The 16,781-nt window shown below is 35.1% G+C and overlaps 1 protein-coding gene across 3 annotated transcripts in view; it reads right to left on the reverse strand.

Moving 5' to 3' along the window:
- Positions 1 to 16,781, reverse strand: part of ERCC8 (ERCC excision repair 8, CSA ubiquitin ligase complex subunit) — a 59,872-nt gene that overhangs the window by 19,802 nt on the left and 23,289 nt on the right. For all 3 annotated transcript variants that reach the window (XM_029218208.1, XM_029218207.1, XM_029218209.1), the window contains 4 exons: positions 7,101 to 7,182; positions 5,585 to 5,653; positions 4,330 to 4,396; positions 906 to 1,006 (listed from right to left, as the gene is read on the reverse strand). In XM_029218208.1, the coding sequence (XP_029074041.1) occupies positions 906 to 1,006; positions 4,330 to 4,396; positions 5,585 to 5,653; positions 7,101 to 7,182 (319 nt within the window). The remainder of the gene's footprint in view (positions 1 to 905; positions 1,007 to 4,329; positions 4,397 to 5,584; positions 5,654 to 7,100; positions 7,183 to 16,781) is intronic.

Consider the following 16,781-nt stretch of genomic DNA (forward strand, 5'->3'; position numbering starts at 1 on the left):
AAACAATCATAGGTTTTATATAGTTCAACCTAATGTATTTCTGGTCCAAATTTAATTCTGAATCAGAATTTTAACCTACACAGAAATTAAATTCTATTATAAAAATGCAATCGAGGTACTTTGTCACCTTAAATGGCACTGAATTTGTATTAGTTGGCCTCATGTGAGGAAAAAAATAAAATAACAAGTTAATCCAGAAAAGTTTCTACGTTCAAAAATTCAGGGGCAGAAGAAATGCCATACTTACTTGTATCTTTTAGTTTCTTTCTTTTTTTTTTTTTTTAAAGGCCACGCCACACAGCAGGCAGGATCTAGTTCCCTGACCAGGGATCAAACCTGGACCCCCTGCATTGTGAGCACAGACTCTTACCCACTGGACCACCAGGGAAGTCCCCTTACTTGTATCTTAAAGAAAGACAACCATAACTTATATATACTACCAAATGTAAAATAGATAGCTAGTGGGAAGCAGCCGCATAGCACAGGGAGATCAGCTCGGTGTTTTGTGACCACCTAGAGGGGTGGAGTAGGGAGGGTGAGAGGGAGACGCAAGAGGGAGGAGATATGGGGATGTATGTATAGCTGATTCACTTTGTTATAAAGAAAAAACTAACACACCATTGTAAAGCAATTATACTCCAATAAAGATGTTAAAAATTTTAAAAAAATTTTTAAAAAGAAAAAAGAAGCTCACTGGAATCCTTAGTAAAAAAAAAAAGAAAAAAAAAGACAACCATAATTTAGTTGATGTAAATTTAGAAACTGATTTGTTGTGAATGCCTTTTTAAAAAAAACATAAAATTTACAATTTGTCAACATACATTTATTATTTGGTTTCAATTCAAAAATTTCAATATAAAAATACTATCAATGCCATATTTCTATATTAATGTGTTTTTCATTACCTGATTCAACCGCTTGTGACTTTTCCCCATTATGCTGATCAAGAGTAATCAAACATCCTGACGCTCTCCTCACATCCCATAATTTTGCTTTACTGTCAGCACTGAGAAGACATAAATGTTACATTAACGTGTATAGCTAGGATAATAACTGTACTCCTCACCCACCTTTCCAGTATTATGGTCTCAGTATACTAGCACATATACTAGCACATATACTAGCACAGTATACTAGCACAGTATACTCAGTATACTAGGTCTCAGTATATTAGCACAAATGTATTTGTACATTTGGATTTGTACTTTTGTACTTTTGCCTTTCCAGCAAATATTCAATAGTCAATAGTAGCACAAAGAAGTGAAAAAATAGAAAAAAAAAAAAAAAAAAAGTAAATCACAAGGATGGAATTCTGTTGTTTCTTCTGCTGTTTTTAATGACATGAGCATCCTCCTCTCCAAAGACTAGACAGGCTTAGAGCTTTGTTCCTTGGAAAATTTGTTACTATATCTGTTCTACTGTTTGTTATTCAAATGTTGCCTAGATGATCAAGCAGTGAACTAATTTCACTTTGCTGAAGAATCCATTTGGTAGGAATATGGTTTTTCTTTTTTTATGAAAAAAATTAAGAATAAGGTGAATCATAAGGACAAAATATTTTTATTTGGTTTCCTGTACTCAAATCAATCTGCCAGATATACAAGAAATAAATTTAATGTCTCCTAGAAATTCGACACTTATTTTCATTTTATTTCAAGTGAAACGAAAAAAGGTAAAACCATGATCATATATCAATTTCAGCTTCTCAACTACTACTAAAGAAAATATAAATCAGTTCAACTGATGCTATCATATCCTCACAAAGCCCTCAATAATATTCTAACCTGTTGGGTTTATCCAGGTCATTTTAATTAGAAAGAGTATTATGCTGCATTTTATAAGCTTATTTCTCATTTATAAACCTTTTTAAAAAATGTCTATACAGGGTTTATCTCTTCCCATAACTTTGGTTATTTTCACAGATCACCATCAAACGTAGCCAATTAGAATAGTCGGCAAAAAGTTAGTATTTCCCATTCTCAATTTGGTTTTCTTTCTTTCCAGCTGGGGAATAGGTCTGCAATGGGAGGAGTCTAAGGACTTAAGTCTCTTCTGAAACAGATTAAATATGCACATAACTAACTCCTAACATTGATTACTAGGTCCATTCTGGTACTGATTCAAATTCCTGGGGTACTCTGAGAATTGAAAGCCTCAGTTTCCCTCCTGATTTGAGGAAAACCAAATTAGAAGCAAACAATGTAAATCCAGTCTAGCATGGACCCACAAGTAGTGCCTAGCTCCTCACCTTCACACCTCTTTGGCCAGCCTTCTTATGGCTACATTCTAGACTTTGTTCTACTTCAGAAATCATAAATTTCAATGTCACATTCTGCAAACTACTAACAGAAGCTTCTTTGAGGAATAAACTGTGACAGAGAGGGAGGGCTGGCTGCTTTACAAATACTGAAACATTTCTTTATAAGACTAATAAAGGTAGTTTTTGTAATAATTCTTCTGGAAAAAGTTTTATTAAAATGTCTATATCAAAATTTGATTGCTACTTCCTGTCCCTTCAGTTTTTAAATTTTCTTATCAACACTCATGCTTCTATCTCATTAGGTCCTTGATCCTTCCTATAAGGCTTTTGGTGATTTTATTTCCTTCCTTATACCTGTGACTTGAACGATTTTTGGACAATTGTTAAGTCTGTGTCATTCAATGTTTTGATTTCTGTGGCTTAGTACAGCTGTGGGCTACACCTTCCATAGAGCACAAAATACTGACCAGCAATCCTATGTGCCCTTAATCAGCTCCCTCTTCCATTCATTAAAACTGTTATTCCAAATCTTTAACTACCTTCCCTGAAAATTGCATCCCATTCCAGTATTTTCAATAGATGACATCAAGTTCTACTCACTAAAAAACAACAGAGGCCACTGGGTTCACATTTCTTGAGCTTCTCTGCCAAAGTTACAAATTTAATTGTATTCATGCCTTTTTCCTCCTTCCATGTAGTCTCATGATGCCCTTCATGTGTCAAATCAGTGTCCCCTTCTATTGGGACCCTTGATATTACCCTCTCTTGTCTAGTCAAGGTTCTGATATACCAATTATTCCCTCCATTTCTTCCTTTAAAAAAATAATTAATTTGTTTATTTATTTATTTATGACTGCGTAGGGTCCTTTCTGCTGCACGTGGGCCTTCTCTAGATGCGGCGAGCAGGGTCTACTCTTCGTTATGGTGCATGGGCTTCTCATTGTGGTGGCTTCTCTTGCTGTGGAGCACAGGCTCTAGGCACACGGGCTTCAGTAGTTGCAGCACGCAGACTCAGCAGTTGCGGCACGTGGGCCCTAGCGTGCGTGGGTTTCAGCAGTTGTGGCGTGCGGGCTTCAGGAATTGTGGCTCATGGGCTCTAGAGTGCAGGCTCAGTAGCTGTGGAGCATGGGCTTAGTTGCTCTGCAGCATGTGGGATCTTCCCAGACCAGGGCTCAAACCTGTGTCCCCTGCATTGGCAGGCAGATTCTTAACCATTGCGCCACTGGGGAAGTCACCCCTTCATTTCTTATCTTCACTAATTTCTCTGCAGCGATACTTTTCTGTCAGCATTTAAATATGTAAGACTCTTCCTTTCAGCAAACAAAACCCCCAACCCCCTTGATCCTCAAGAGTTAAGTGCTTTTAACACAACACTGGAAAACAACTATACCCCAATTAAAAAAAAAAAAAAGAAAAGAAAAAGAGTTAAGTGCTCTTGTTCTTTTTTCCCATATTATACCTACCAGAGACATATCTCTATTAAAGCATTTTTCAGGATGTTCTGAAATCACTGATTTTTCTGACTATACCCCCTCATTACACTATTACCTTCTTGAAAGGACTACGCCTGTGTTACCTCTGTGTCCCTAGCACAATGCATGGCACATGATAGGAGTCATTAAATGTTAGTAAACTGAATCAATGAGTGGATGAATGTGCTGAATCAGATTCAAAATAATTTTGGGTTAAAGAAAATGAATTAAAATGCTACTATTCTTAAGTTGACAGTGTTACACTTTTGTAAGCAAAAATGACACAACACAGTTGTTTCATGGGTAGTACTAGTAGATTTGCATTGCTACATAGATTCTGTTGTTTGCTCTGTTTTACAAAGTGAGCACCTTCAAGATAGATAGTCAGAAAAAAAAAAAAAAAAAGATAGATAGTCAGGATTAAGATTATGATGCAAAGGAAGATTTCTTTTGGTGATATGAATTAAAATCTGTAACTCAATTATCTTATTTTCCAGGACCTACTTAGCAACTAAATATGCGTCTAACATAAAAACAGTCTTTCCAAAATGCTTATCATCAATTATTAACTTCAAAACCAAATAATTTGCATTTTACCTTGCAGTTGCCAAGATATACTCATAACGCGGTGACCAGGAAACCGCCAATATTTCTTGTCTGTGACCTGCAAAACAACTGTATAAAATGACTTGCAAAATATTTGAAAAAAATCAAAAGATACAGTACAATTAATTTTGTCAGATTATGAAGAAAGCATAGACTAAATCTTAAAAATAAATTGATACAATCATGATTTTTTCACATTTATAATAATCTATATTTAAATATTAATGTGAAGTCTATGGGGCATTTCTCACAATGCTATTTTATTATAAAAGGTCTGGGTTTGCTTTGCAAAAAACATTCAGAGCAAGTGAGTCTGTCTTTTTAAATACAGGTGTTAGCCTAGCAAGTCTCTCCATTAATAAGTGATATAGCTCAAGCTTACTTACTTATATCTACAACAAAATCCCTGCAACAAACCACCATACAAGATAAACATTCTAAAGAATAAAAATGTTCTCTAAGTTTTCAGAAAGTTATAACAGAAAAAAATTATTTTAAATCATGATTGTAAAAGGCATTTATATAAAAATTTTTATCTAGAAAGCACAAGTGATAAGTTCATAGGATAAGTGATTTCAGCATTTTAATTCACTTCTACCTAACTAAACTATTCAAATCATATATTTTCATCTACCTAGCTTATATTCATAGAAATTCATGATAATGTAAAACAAATGTTATCCATCTCACCAAGTTTTCCTGATATATTTATTATGTGTTTCTCAGAGATGAATAAAAATAGTATATCTGAATTACATCCTATTTTTTCACTGTTTAGAATTAGATGATCTAATACTAATAAAAAAGTAGCAAAAATAATTTAAGCTTTTAAAACTTTACCGAAGTATTATTTCAATACCTTTTTCTAAAATATTTTTATTGAGAAAAGAAGCACCTAAATATTAAGAATGTTTACTCAGCCAGAACAATATTAAAACATGCTCATGGAGACAAATGTACTGATGTAAGTTTCATAAGTAGTTCATTTTTTTCAATGTAGAAATAACACACGGTTTTTGAGTTAGACTTTCTATATTCTTTGAGCTTCCCCTTGGCTACTGTACATAAAAATGTCTCCTCAATAGTTTAGTTTTATAACAATAATGCACAAAAGGATCTTTAATTCCCTGCTGACTTCTAACAACTAGCACAAAATACATCAGTCATGTCACTTATAAAGAATACATTGTTAATAATGTTTCACTTTGTTGAATGGTTTACTCAAAGTAGTTGTTGTTTCAAATACCCTGTAGAATGTGGGAACAGGATCCAGACTTTAAGTCACAAAGTTGTACTTTGGGCCCTCTAGTACCAACTGTAAAAACAAAACAAAAAAAATAGTTTAAGATAATTTTACTATAAATCATCACCAAAAGGAAACAAGAAACTACCCTATGAGTCATGACATACTCACTGTATCCATGCAGAAATATAAAAATGTATGCTAATAATATACTTTAAATAGTTATTAATGTTTATAACTAGAAAAATTCATTTTATTTTAATAGCTTAGCTTTTCCATGGTAATGATATACTTCTAATCACTAGTAACAGATTCACAGAAACTCTGGACACAGACTGAGTGGACCTCAAAGACAAGTTAGTGCCCAAACTCTTTAAAGATGAAGCAGCTGACTGATGTCTGGAGGTGAAGAGATTCATGAAGTGCCACAGAAATAATATCACAGGGACCTGATACCTGATACCAGAAAAACATTTTTTCTTCTTCACACATGAAAATTTTTGTTGCAGGTGCTTTCATAAAAATGGATGTTTAATTTGAATCACACATTCTAGAGAAAAGGAAATCATTTCCTTGTTTTACTGTGTCAAAATGAAAAAGCTGCCAAATTTTGTTCACGTAAAATCTTTGAAACTTTGGTGATTTAAAAGTAACTCTTTCATGTACCACAATGTTCATTGCAGCTCTATTTACAATAGTCAGGACATGAAAGCAATCTAAGTGTCCATCGACAGATGAATGGATAAAGAAGATGTGGCACATATATACAATGGAATATCACTCAGCCATAAAAAGAAACGAAATTGAGTTATTTGTAGTGAGGTGGATGGACCTAGAGTCTGTCATACAGAGTGAAGTAAGTCAGAAAGAGAGAAACAAATACCGTATGTTAACACATATATATGTAATCTAAAAAAAGAAAAAAAAAGGTTCTGAAGAACGTAAGGGGAGGACAGGAATAAAGACACAGATGTAGAGAATGGACTTGAGGACATGGGGATGGGAAGGGTAAGCTGGGATGAAGTTAGAGAGTGGCGTGGACTTATATACACTACCAAATGTAAAATAGATAGCTAGTGGGAAGCAGCCACATAGCACAGGGAGATCAGCTCCGTGCTTTGTGACCACCTAGAGAGGTGGGATAGGGAGGGTGGGAGGGAGACGCAAGAGGGAGGGGATATTGGGATATATGTATAGCTGATTCACTTTGTTATAAAGCAGAAACTAACACACCATTGTAAAGCAATTATACTCCAATAAAGATGTTAAAAATAAAAAAAAAAGTAACTCTTAAGGGAACAGAAATGTGCTTTCTTAATCTTTGAATCCTAGCCACTTTGAAACCTAGCACAGTGCCCAACTTGTACAATATCCATTAAACTGAATACAAAGAGTAATACACACTTTTTTTTTTTAAAGAATTGTGATCTTCATCAGGGTTAAAATGTTTATATCAAAACTAACTAGATATTAAAAGGGAGAAAGTTTTCAATATGTTAAAAACAACATATGTACAAACCTGCTACCAAACAGTGCTTGGTGGCAACTGGAGACATATGATGACTATAAACTGTTTCTTCAAAATTAAATACATCTGCAATCTGATAATCAAAAGACATTTAAAATAAGTGTAAGTTCTAATTACAATCACAAAAGCAACAAATTTTCTATTTACTTATTTTCACAGTTAGCAATTTTTAATTGACTGTTAGCAATTTATTTATTTTTCTTTAATAAATCACAGAGATCAAAACAAGACAACCACTTGGTTCACCATCTTCCCTTCTGCTCCATTCTGAGGGACTTCAGCATCTACACAGGTGATCTAGCCAGTACTCTGCCTCTCAGTGCCATACAACCTCAGCTACCACACCCAGAACATTCTCATCACCTAGAACTGCTTCTCCTTTGAAATCACCTATTTCAGTTATATATGACCAAATTTTATATCATTCCAGGTCCCCCCCGCCCAGCTACCTACAAGACACCCCAATAAAGCCCAGAAGTCCTATCAGTTCCTTTCTTCACTTCTTTTCCTTCTTCAGCTTGGATTCCAAGTTTCAATGCTTCAACTGCCAATATCTTTGATGTTATCATTGCATTTGTCAAGACCTCAACCTGACTCCAAATGTCTGCCTTCCGTGTACCTATATCCAGGTTTAACTACACCAGAGGTCAGCAAATTTCTTCTGTAAAGGGTCAGATTGCAGGCTCTGAGAACCAACTACTCATTTCTGTCACTGTAGTGTCAAAGTGGCCATAGACAATAAATGAGCATGTCTGTGTTATAGTAACACTTTTTTTTTTTTTTTACAAAAAGAGTCCATGAGAAGCCTTGGCCCAGAGCCTAGACTTGGCCTATGGGCCGCAGTTAGTTGACCTCTGCCCTATCCAGGTGAAGAAAATCTTATAATAGAGAAGACTAGTATCACCATAAAAGATCATTCATCTCAACTGGGCTTTAGTTCTGACTGCCGGTCCTACAATTTCAATAGCATTGTCTACAATATTTGCAGCTACTTCAAAGCTTCGCCACTCTCCACAAAAATCGCCACTTCATCACTACAGGTGATCTGATCTTTCATTCCAGAGAGAAAATAGGAGCCATTCAATGAGAATTTCCTTATTGTCTTAACAACAAACTTATAAACACATTTGCTTCCGCTTATCTTTTTTCCTTCTTCATTCCTGTTATCATGAAAAAAATGATCCTTCCTCTTATTTAATTTCCCCACCTATGTTCAGATCACTTTCAGTGCTGTCAGAAATCTCACCCTATACATTATTGCCTCTATCTCCCGAGTATGTATAACTGCTCTCTCCCTACTGGCTCGTTCCCATCAGCACTAAAACATGTTCAAGTCTCTTTCATTGTAACAGCACTCCCCTCCCCAAGACAAAAAAACAAAATCCTTTTCACCCAAATTCCTCCTAATTAATCTTCCTCCCCCTTTAAATCCAAATTTTGGCTGTCTCTAATTTCTTATCTCTTATATATTTCTCAACTCACTGCAAACTTATTTTTTATCTCCACTACTCCCGCTCTCACCACCCTGCTAATACCACTGATAACCTTCTATCACCAAATGTAGTCTTTATCTTACCTAATCGGTCAGTAGCATTCAACACAGCTGACTATTCTACCTTCGTTAAGACAATCTCTTCCACTGGCTTCCATTATATCACATACTCCTGATTTCCCTCTTATTCTCTCTGGCTAGGCCTTTTCATTGTCTTCTGCAGGCTTTGTTGTTCCTTCTCCTGTCCTTATAATCCTCCTCAAGGTTTAGACCCCTCTCTTCAACTGCCACCTATATCCTAGTGACTCACAAATCTATATTTTCAGTTTAGACCACGCTCCCAAATTCCACCTAGGTATAGCTCAATTCCTGGATTATCTCCACTTGGCTCTACACCTTAAAGTTAAATAGAGAAGACTCTAGAGAAGACATTCCTCTAAGCCACATCATATGCTCAAGCTATTAAAACATGCTCATGGAAAACTGAGATGAAGGTATGAAAAGTACCTAATACATACATTAATAGGAAAAACTAATGATGGGAGTGGAGAATGGAGAAAAGGACAGTATCTTGCCTTCCTTATTTTTCTTTATACATAGCAGAGGCACAATTGTTTCTTACTGAATGCTTTCAAATTTATTATTAATAAAATACTGTCAGGCTTCCCTGGTGGCACAGTGGTTGAGAGTCTGCCTGCCGATGCAGGGGACACGAGTTCGTGCCCCAGTCCGGGAGGATCCCACATACCGTGGAGCGGCTGGGCCCGTGAGCCATGGCCGCTGAGCCTGAGCGTCCGGAGCCTGTGCTCCGCAACGGGAGAGGCCACAACAGTGAGAGGCCCGCGTACCGCAAAAATAAATAAATAAATAAGTAAATAAAATAAATAAAATACTGTCATACCTTTATTTCAAACAGAATTATGAACTCATGGAATACTGTTTTAAGTTAGCAAAACATTTATGTTTTAAAGAAAATTTAAATCCAAGATGTCAGAGTTTTAATAGAAGTCAATGTTAAGGAAAGAAAATGTAAATGTATGGCTTATTAATTTTTAATTAATTAAATTAAAAAATTTTAATTAAAAGCCATACTTTTAAATGAAGTGTAACATACAGAAAAGTACACAAAAATCATAAGTGTACAGCTCAATTAATTTTCACAAAGTGAATTTTCACAAAGTAATGGCCACCTTTATTGAAAAATAGAACATTACAAACATTACAAATACCCCAGAAGGCTCCTTAGAACCCCCCCTTACAAATCTCACCAAGAAAGATAACCATCATACAGGCCTCTATCATCATTAGATTAGTTTTGTCTATTTTTGAACCTCCTATATGGGGAATTATATATTAAGCACTCTAGTCTTTGGTTATTTTATCTAATATTATATAAGATTCATACATTTTGTTAATACAGAAGTGTTCCCTTGTCATTGTAGGAGAGTACTCCGATGTAAAATTTGCCAGATTTCATTTGGCTGCTAATGGACATTTGAGTTGTTTCCAGTTTTTGGTTATCATCAACAGTGCTGCTATGAACATTCTTACAAATATCCTTTAGTACACATATGCATGCATTTATATACCCAAAAGTGTAACTGCTGGGTCAGAGGATATGCACATATTTGGCTTCAGTCAATACCAAATATCTGTACCAATTTGTGATCTCATCAGCAACATATGTAATGTGTGATGATGTTGTCATCAACCTCTTTTAAGTTTGGCCATTCTGGAGGGTACAGAGAGGTATCTCATTATGTATTTAAATAACACATCCAGGTGCACAATTAATAAAGTTGAACACTTTTATTTATTGGCTATTTGGATATCCTCTTTCTTGAAGTGCCTATTCAAGTGTTTTGCCTATTTTTCTATAGGACTGTTTTAATTTTTGTTGACTATATAATCTGTACATCAGTCCTTTTTCAAACATATGCATATGTCAGATATATCATCCCATTCCATGGCTTACCTTTACACTTTTGTAATAGTGTTTTTTGATGACTAGAGATTCCTAATTCTAATGTAGCTCAATTTATCTATCTCTGCCTTTTTGGTTTGTAGTTTTTGTGTCTTTAACTGCCATAAGCCACAAACACATTTTCTTTTTTCATCTTTAAGCTGTATCATTTTATCTTTCACATTTATACTTGTAATCCACCTGAAATTGACTTTTGTGTCTGGTGTGAGGTAAGGGTCAAAACTAGTTTTTAAATATGGATACCTAGTTCATCCAGGACCATTTATGGAAAAGGTTATCTTTTCCCCAATTCACTGCAGTGTTATTTTTATCATAAACCACATCATTATACAGCTATGGGTGTGTTTCATGATTCTCTATCCTGTTCCCCTGTGTGTGTTTGTTTTCACTTGTACCAATATCACACTGCCTTGATTAGTATAATTAATTTATGGTAAAGTCTTGGTTACAGGTAGTGAAGTCCTCAAGCTTCATTCTTCTTCAAGAGCGCCTTGTCCCTCTGCATTTCCATATGTATTATACATTAGAATTACCTAGCCAATTTCCACAAAAGAATTCTGCAAAGATTTTGATCAGAAATGCATTGATTCTATAGATCATACTGGGTAAAATCATTATCTTTATAATATTAAGCCTTCTAATTCTTTTCTTTCTTCTTCTTTTTAGAATTGAGGTATAGTTGATACAATAACAAAGTGATCCACAGTTTTTAAAGGCTACATTCCATTTATAGTTATTATAAAATATTTGTCATATTTCCTGTGTTGTAATATATATTCTTGTACCTTTCTTATTTTATACATAGTAGTTTGTACCTCTTAATCCCCTATGCCTATCTTGCCCCTCCCTCTTTCCCTCTCCTCACTGTGGTAACCATTAGTTTGTTCTCTATAACTGTGAGTCTGTTTCTTTTTTGTTATATTCACTAGCTTGTTGTACTTTTTAGATTCCACATATAAGCGATATCATACAGTGTTTGTCTTCTCTGTATGACATTTCACTTAGTATAATACCCTCCATGTCCATGCATTTGATGCAAATGGCAACATTTCATTCTTTTTTATGACTGGGTAGTATTCCATTGTATACACCGCATCTCCATTATCCATTCATCTGTTGATGGGCAGTTGGGTTGCTTCCATATCTTGGCAATTATAAATAATGCTGCTATGAACACTGGGATACAAGTATCATTCTGAATTAGTGCTTTTGTTTTTTTCAGATAAATACCCACGAGTGGAAATGCTGGGTCATATGGTAGTTCTATTTTCAGTTTTTTGAGAAACCTCCATAATGTTTTCCTCAGTAGTTGTACCAATTTACCTTCCCACCAACAGCACCCAAGGGTTCTCTTTTCTCCACATCCTCACCAACATTTGTTATTTGTGGTCTTTTTGATGATAACCATTCTGACAGGTGTGAGGTGATATCTCATTGTGGTTTTAATTTGCATTTCTCTGATGATTAATGATGTTGAGCATCTTTTCATGTGCCTGTTGGCCAGATGTATGTCTTCTTTGGAAAAATGTCTATTCAGGTCTTCTAACCATCTTTTAATTAGGCTTGTTTTTTTGATGTTCAGGTGTATGAATTGTCTATATATGCGAATATTAACCCCTTATCAGTTATATCATTTGCAAACATTTTCTCCCATTCTGTAGTTTTCCTTTTTGTTTTGTTTATGGCTTTCTTTGCTGTGCAAAAGCTTTAAGTTTAATTAAGTCCCATTTGTTTATATTTGCTCTTATTGCTTTGCTTTAGGAGATAGATGCAAAAAAAAATTTAGTATGATTTATATCAAGAATGTGCTGAATGTTCTGCTTTCTTTTAGTTTAATGGTTTCCAGCCTTACGTTAAGGTCTTTGATCCATTTTGAGTTTTTTTTTGTATATGGTGTTAGAGAATGTTTTAATTTCATTCCTTTACATGTGGCTGTACAGTTTTCCCAGCACCAGCTATTGAAGAGACTCTCCTTTCTTTTCCGTTATTTGGCCATGCCACAGGGCTTGTGTGATCTTAGTTTCCCGAGCAGGAATTGAACCTGGGCCCTCGGCAGTGAGAGTGCAGAGTCCTAATCACTGGATCACCAGGGAATTGCCAATACTGTCTTTCCTGCATTGTATACTCTTGCCTCCTTTGTCGTAGATTAATTGACCATAAGTGCATGGGTTTATTTCTGGGCTCTCCATTCTGTTTCACTGATCTATGTATCTGTTTTTATGCCAGTACCATACTGTTTTGATTACTGTAGCTTTGTAGTATATTCTGAAGTCAGCGAGCGTGATTCGTCTAATTCTGTTCTTTCTGAAGATTGTTTTGGCTATTCAGGGTCTTTCACGTTTCCATACAAATTTTAAAATTATTTGTTCTAGTTCTGTGAAAAATGCCCTCGGTATTTTGACAGGGATTGCAATGAATCTGTAGATTGCTTTTGGTTGTATGTTCATTTTAACAATGTTAATTCTTCCAATCCATATACACGGTATATATTTCCATCTGTTTGTGTGTTCTCCAATTTCTTTCATCAGTGTCTTATAGTTTTCTGAGTACAGTTCTTTAACTTAAGTAGGTTTATTCCCAGGTATTTTAATTTTTGATGGGATTATAAATGGAATTGTTCCTTAATTACTCTTTCCGAAAATTCATTGTTAGTGTACAGAAATGCAACAGGTTTCTGTATATTAATTTTGTTTCTGGCAACTTTACTGGAATTCACTGATGAGCTCTAGTAGTTTTCTGGTGGTGTCTTTAGGATTTTCTAATGTATAGTATCGTGTCATCTGCAAACAGTGACAGTTTTACTTCTTCTTTTCCAATTTGGATTCCTTCTATTTCTTTTTCTTCTCTGATTGCCATGCCTAGGACTTCCAAAACTATGTTGAATAAAAGTGGAGAGAGTGTGAATGTGACATATCCCACCATTTATTTAGGTCTTAATTTCTCTCAATAATATTCTATAGTTTTCTGTGTAGTGTTGAGTGGTCCTGTACACTTTTCAATTTCTTACTAGGTATATGATGACTTGTGCTGCAATTATAAACTATATTACTCTTGAAATTTCATTTTATAATTCTTTGTGCCTGGAATGCAGATACAACTGACCTTATATTCAGCAATTTTGCTGAATTTTCTTATATTATAATTTGGCTAAAGTTTCCTTTGGATTTTCCATGTTTGTAATCATGTAATCTGTAAATGCCAGTTTAAGGAATTTCCCGTTTATTCCTACTATGTTAGGAATTTTAAAAAAATCACGAATGGGTATTGACTTATATTAAGAAGTATTAAATATTTTCCTCAATAAAATGGGTATAGAGAGAACGTACCTCAACATAATAAAGGCCATATATGACAAGCCCATAACTAACATCATACTCAACAGTTAAAAGCTGAAAGCTTTTCCTCTAAGATCAGGGAGAAGAGAAGGATGCCCACCCTTGCCACTTTTATTCAACACAGTGCTGGAAGTCCTAGCCAGAGCAATTAAGCAAGAAAAAGAAATAACAGGCATCCAAACTGGAATGGAAAAAGTAAACCTGTCTCTATCTGCCCATGAAATGATATTATACATAGAAAACCTTAAAGACTTCACCAAAAAACTGTTAGAATAAACAAATTCAGTAAAGTTGCAGGATTCAAACTGTTAAAAAAAATCAGTTGCATTTCTATACACTAATGATGAACTATCAGAAGGAGAAATTAAGAAAACAATCTCATTTATAACTTCAGCATAAAGAATAAAATACCTAGAAATAAATTTAACTAGGGAGGTAAAAGGTGTACACTGAAAACTATAAGAAACTGATGAAAGAAGCTGAAGACACAAATAAATGAAAAGATATTCCATACCAGTGGACTGAAAGAACTAACAGTGTTAATATGTCCACAGCACCAAAAACAATCTATAAATTCAGTGCAATTTCTACCAAATTCTCAATGGCATTTTTCTAGAAATAGGAAATAATAATCTGAAAATTTGTATGGAACCACAAAAGACCCCGAATTGCTAAAACAATCTTGAGAAAGAAGAACAAAGCTGGAGGCATCACACTTTCTGATTTCAGACTATACAGCAGTCCCCTTCTTATCTGTATTTCACTTTCCTCAGTTTCAGTTATCTGAGGTCAACTGTGGTCTGAAAATATTAAATGGAAAATTACAGAAGTAAATAATTCATGTTTTAAATAATACACTGTTCTGAGGAGCATGATGAAAGTTTGCTTGTCCCACCTGGATGTGAATCATCCCTTTGTTCTGTGTATCCATATCATATATGCTACCCACACATGAGTATAGGAAAAAATATAGTATATACAGGGTTGGTATATACTATAACCACGGTAATTTGATAGTATCCGTGGTTTCAGGCACTCAGTGGGGGTCTTGGAATGTATCCCACATGGATAAGGGGGGACCACTGCATTACAAAGCTATAGTAATCAAAACATTATGGTACTGGCATAAAAACAGACACACAGATCAATGGACCAGAAAAGGCAGTGCAGAAATAAAGCCAGGCATGTATGGTCAATTAATTTACGACAAAGGAACTAAGAATATACAATGGGGAAAGATAGTCTCTTCAATAACGATGCTGGGAAAACTGAACAACCATACGCAAAAGAATGAAACTGGACCACTATCTTACACCATGCACGTAAATTAACTCAGAATGGACTAAAAACTTGAATGTAAGACCTGAAATCATAAAACTCCTAGAAGAAAACATTGACAGTGGTCTTGGTGAAGACTGTTTGGATTTGATACCAAAATCAAAGGCAACAAAAGCAAAATTAAACAAATGGAACTACAGCAAATTAAAAACCTGCTGCACAGCAAAGGAAACCATAAACAATATGAAAAAGCAACCTAAAGAGTAGGAGAAAATATTTGAAAATCATGATAAAGGGTTAATATCCAAAATATATAAAGAACTCATACAACTCAGTAGCAAAAAACCCAAACAATCCAAATAAAAAATGGGCAGAGGACATGAACAGACATTTTTCCAAAAATATAAGAATGGCCAAAATGAATATGAAAAGGTGTTCAATATCACTAATCATCAGGAAAATGCAAATCAAAACCACAAGGAGATATCACCTCACATCTGTTAAAATGTCTATTATCAAAAAGAGATAAGTGTTGGTGAGGATATGGAGAAAAGGAAACCCTTGTGACTGGTAGTGGGAATGTAAATTGGTGCAGCCATCATGAAAGACAATATGGGGTTCCTCAAAGAATTTAAAATAGAACCATATGATACAGCAATCCCACTTCTGTGTATATATCTGAAGGAAATAAAATCACTGTCTCTCTCAAAGAGACAGCTGCACCCTCATGTTTTTTGCAGCATTATTTATAATAACCAAGTCATGGAAACAACCTAAGTGTTCATCAACGCATAAAGGGATAAAGAAGATAACACACACACACATACACACACAGGAATATTATTCAGCCATAAGAAATAATGAAATCCTGTCATTTGTGACCATGGACAAACCCTGAGGGCATTATATTAAGTGAAGTCAGGCAGACAAGGACAAATACTGTATAATATCACTTACATGTGGAATCTTAAAAAGCCAAACTGATAGAAACAGTGAATAAAGTGATTACCGGGGCTGGGGGGTGGCAGAAATAGAAAGATGTTGGTTAAAGAGTATAAACTTCCAGTTATAAGATGAATAAGAGAAGGGAGAAGTTTCATAGGGAAGGGGACCTCAGGCAGGGAACATAACACATAACGTGTTCAGAAGGCAAAAGGAGATCAATTCAGTGGCAGTACATCATTTAGGTTGAAAAGAGGTAGAAGCTAAGGTTGAGAAAGTGGGAAGTGGGGTTATGGAGAACTTAGAATGCCAGGCTGAATTTAGACCATGGAGTCACTAGAGGTTTTGTGTTGAGACAGGATGAAACTGCTTGATTCTGATTAATTCTGGGGTAAACTTGCTGTGGAAATGTGGAAGAAAAATAATGCAGAGAAACCAGTTAGGAGTTTTTAGGAGTAGTCTAGATGTACAGTGATGGTGAGGGAAATAGGAAAGGGAAATCTGAGAGTTTGAAGGAAGAATTGCTAAGATTTGAGGACTAAATGGATGTGAGGAGCCATCATGTTCACTTCAGTTTGGAACATGTTAAGTTTGAGAAGATGACACTACATTTAAGTAAGAGAGGTTCTGGGCTTCCCTGG

Source organism: Monodon monoceros, unplaced genomic scaffold (assembly GCF_005190385.1).
Source record: "Monodon monoceros isolate NGI ecotype Baffin Bay Population unplaced genomic scaffold, NGI_Narwhal_1 Super_Scaffold_12, whole genome shotgun sequence".
Classification (NCBI taxonomy): domain Eukaryota; kingdom Metazoa; phylum Chordata; class Mammalia; order Artiodactyla; family Monodontidae; genus Monodon; species Monodon monoceros.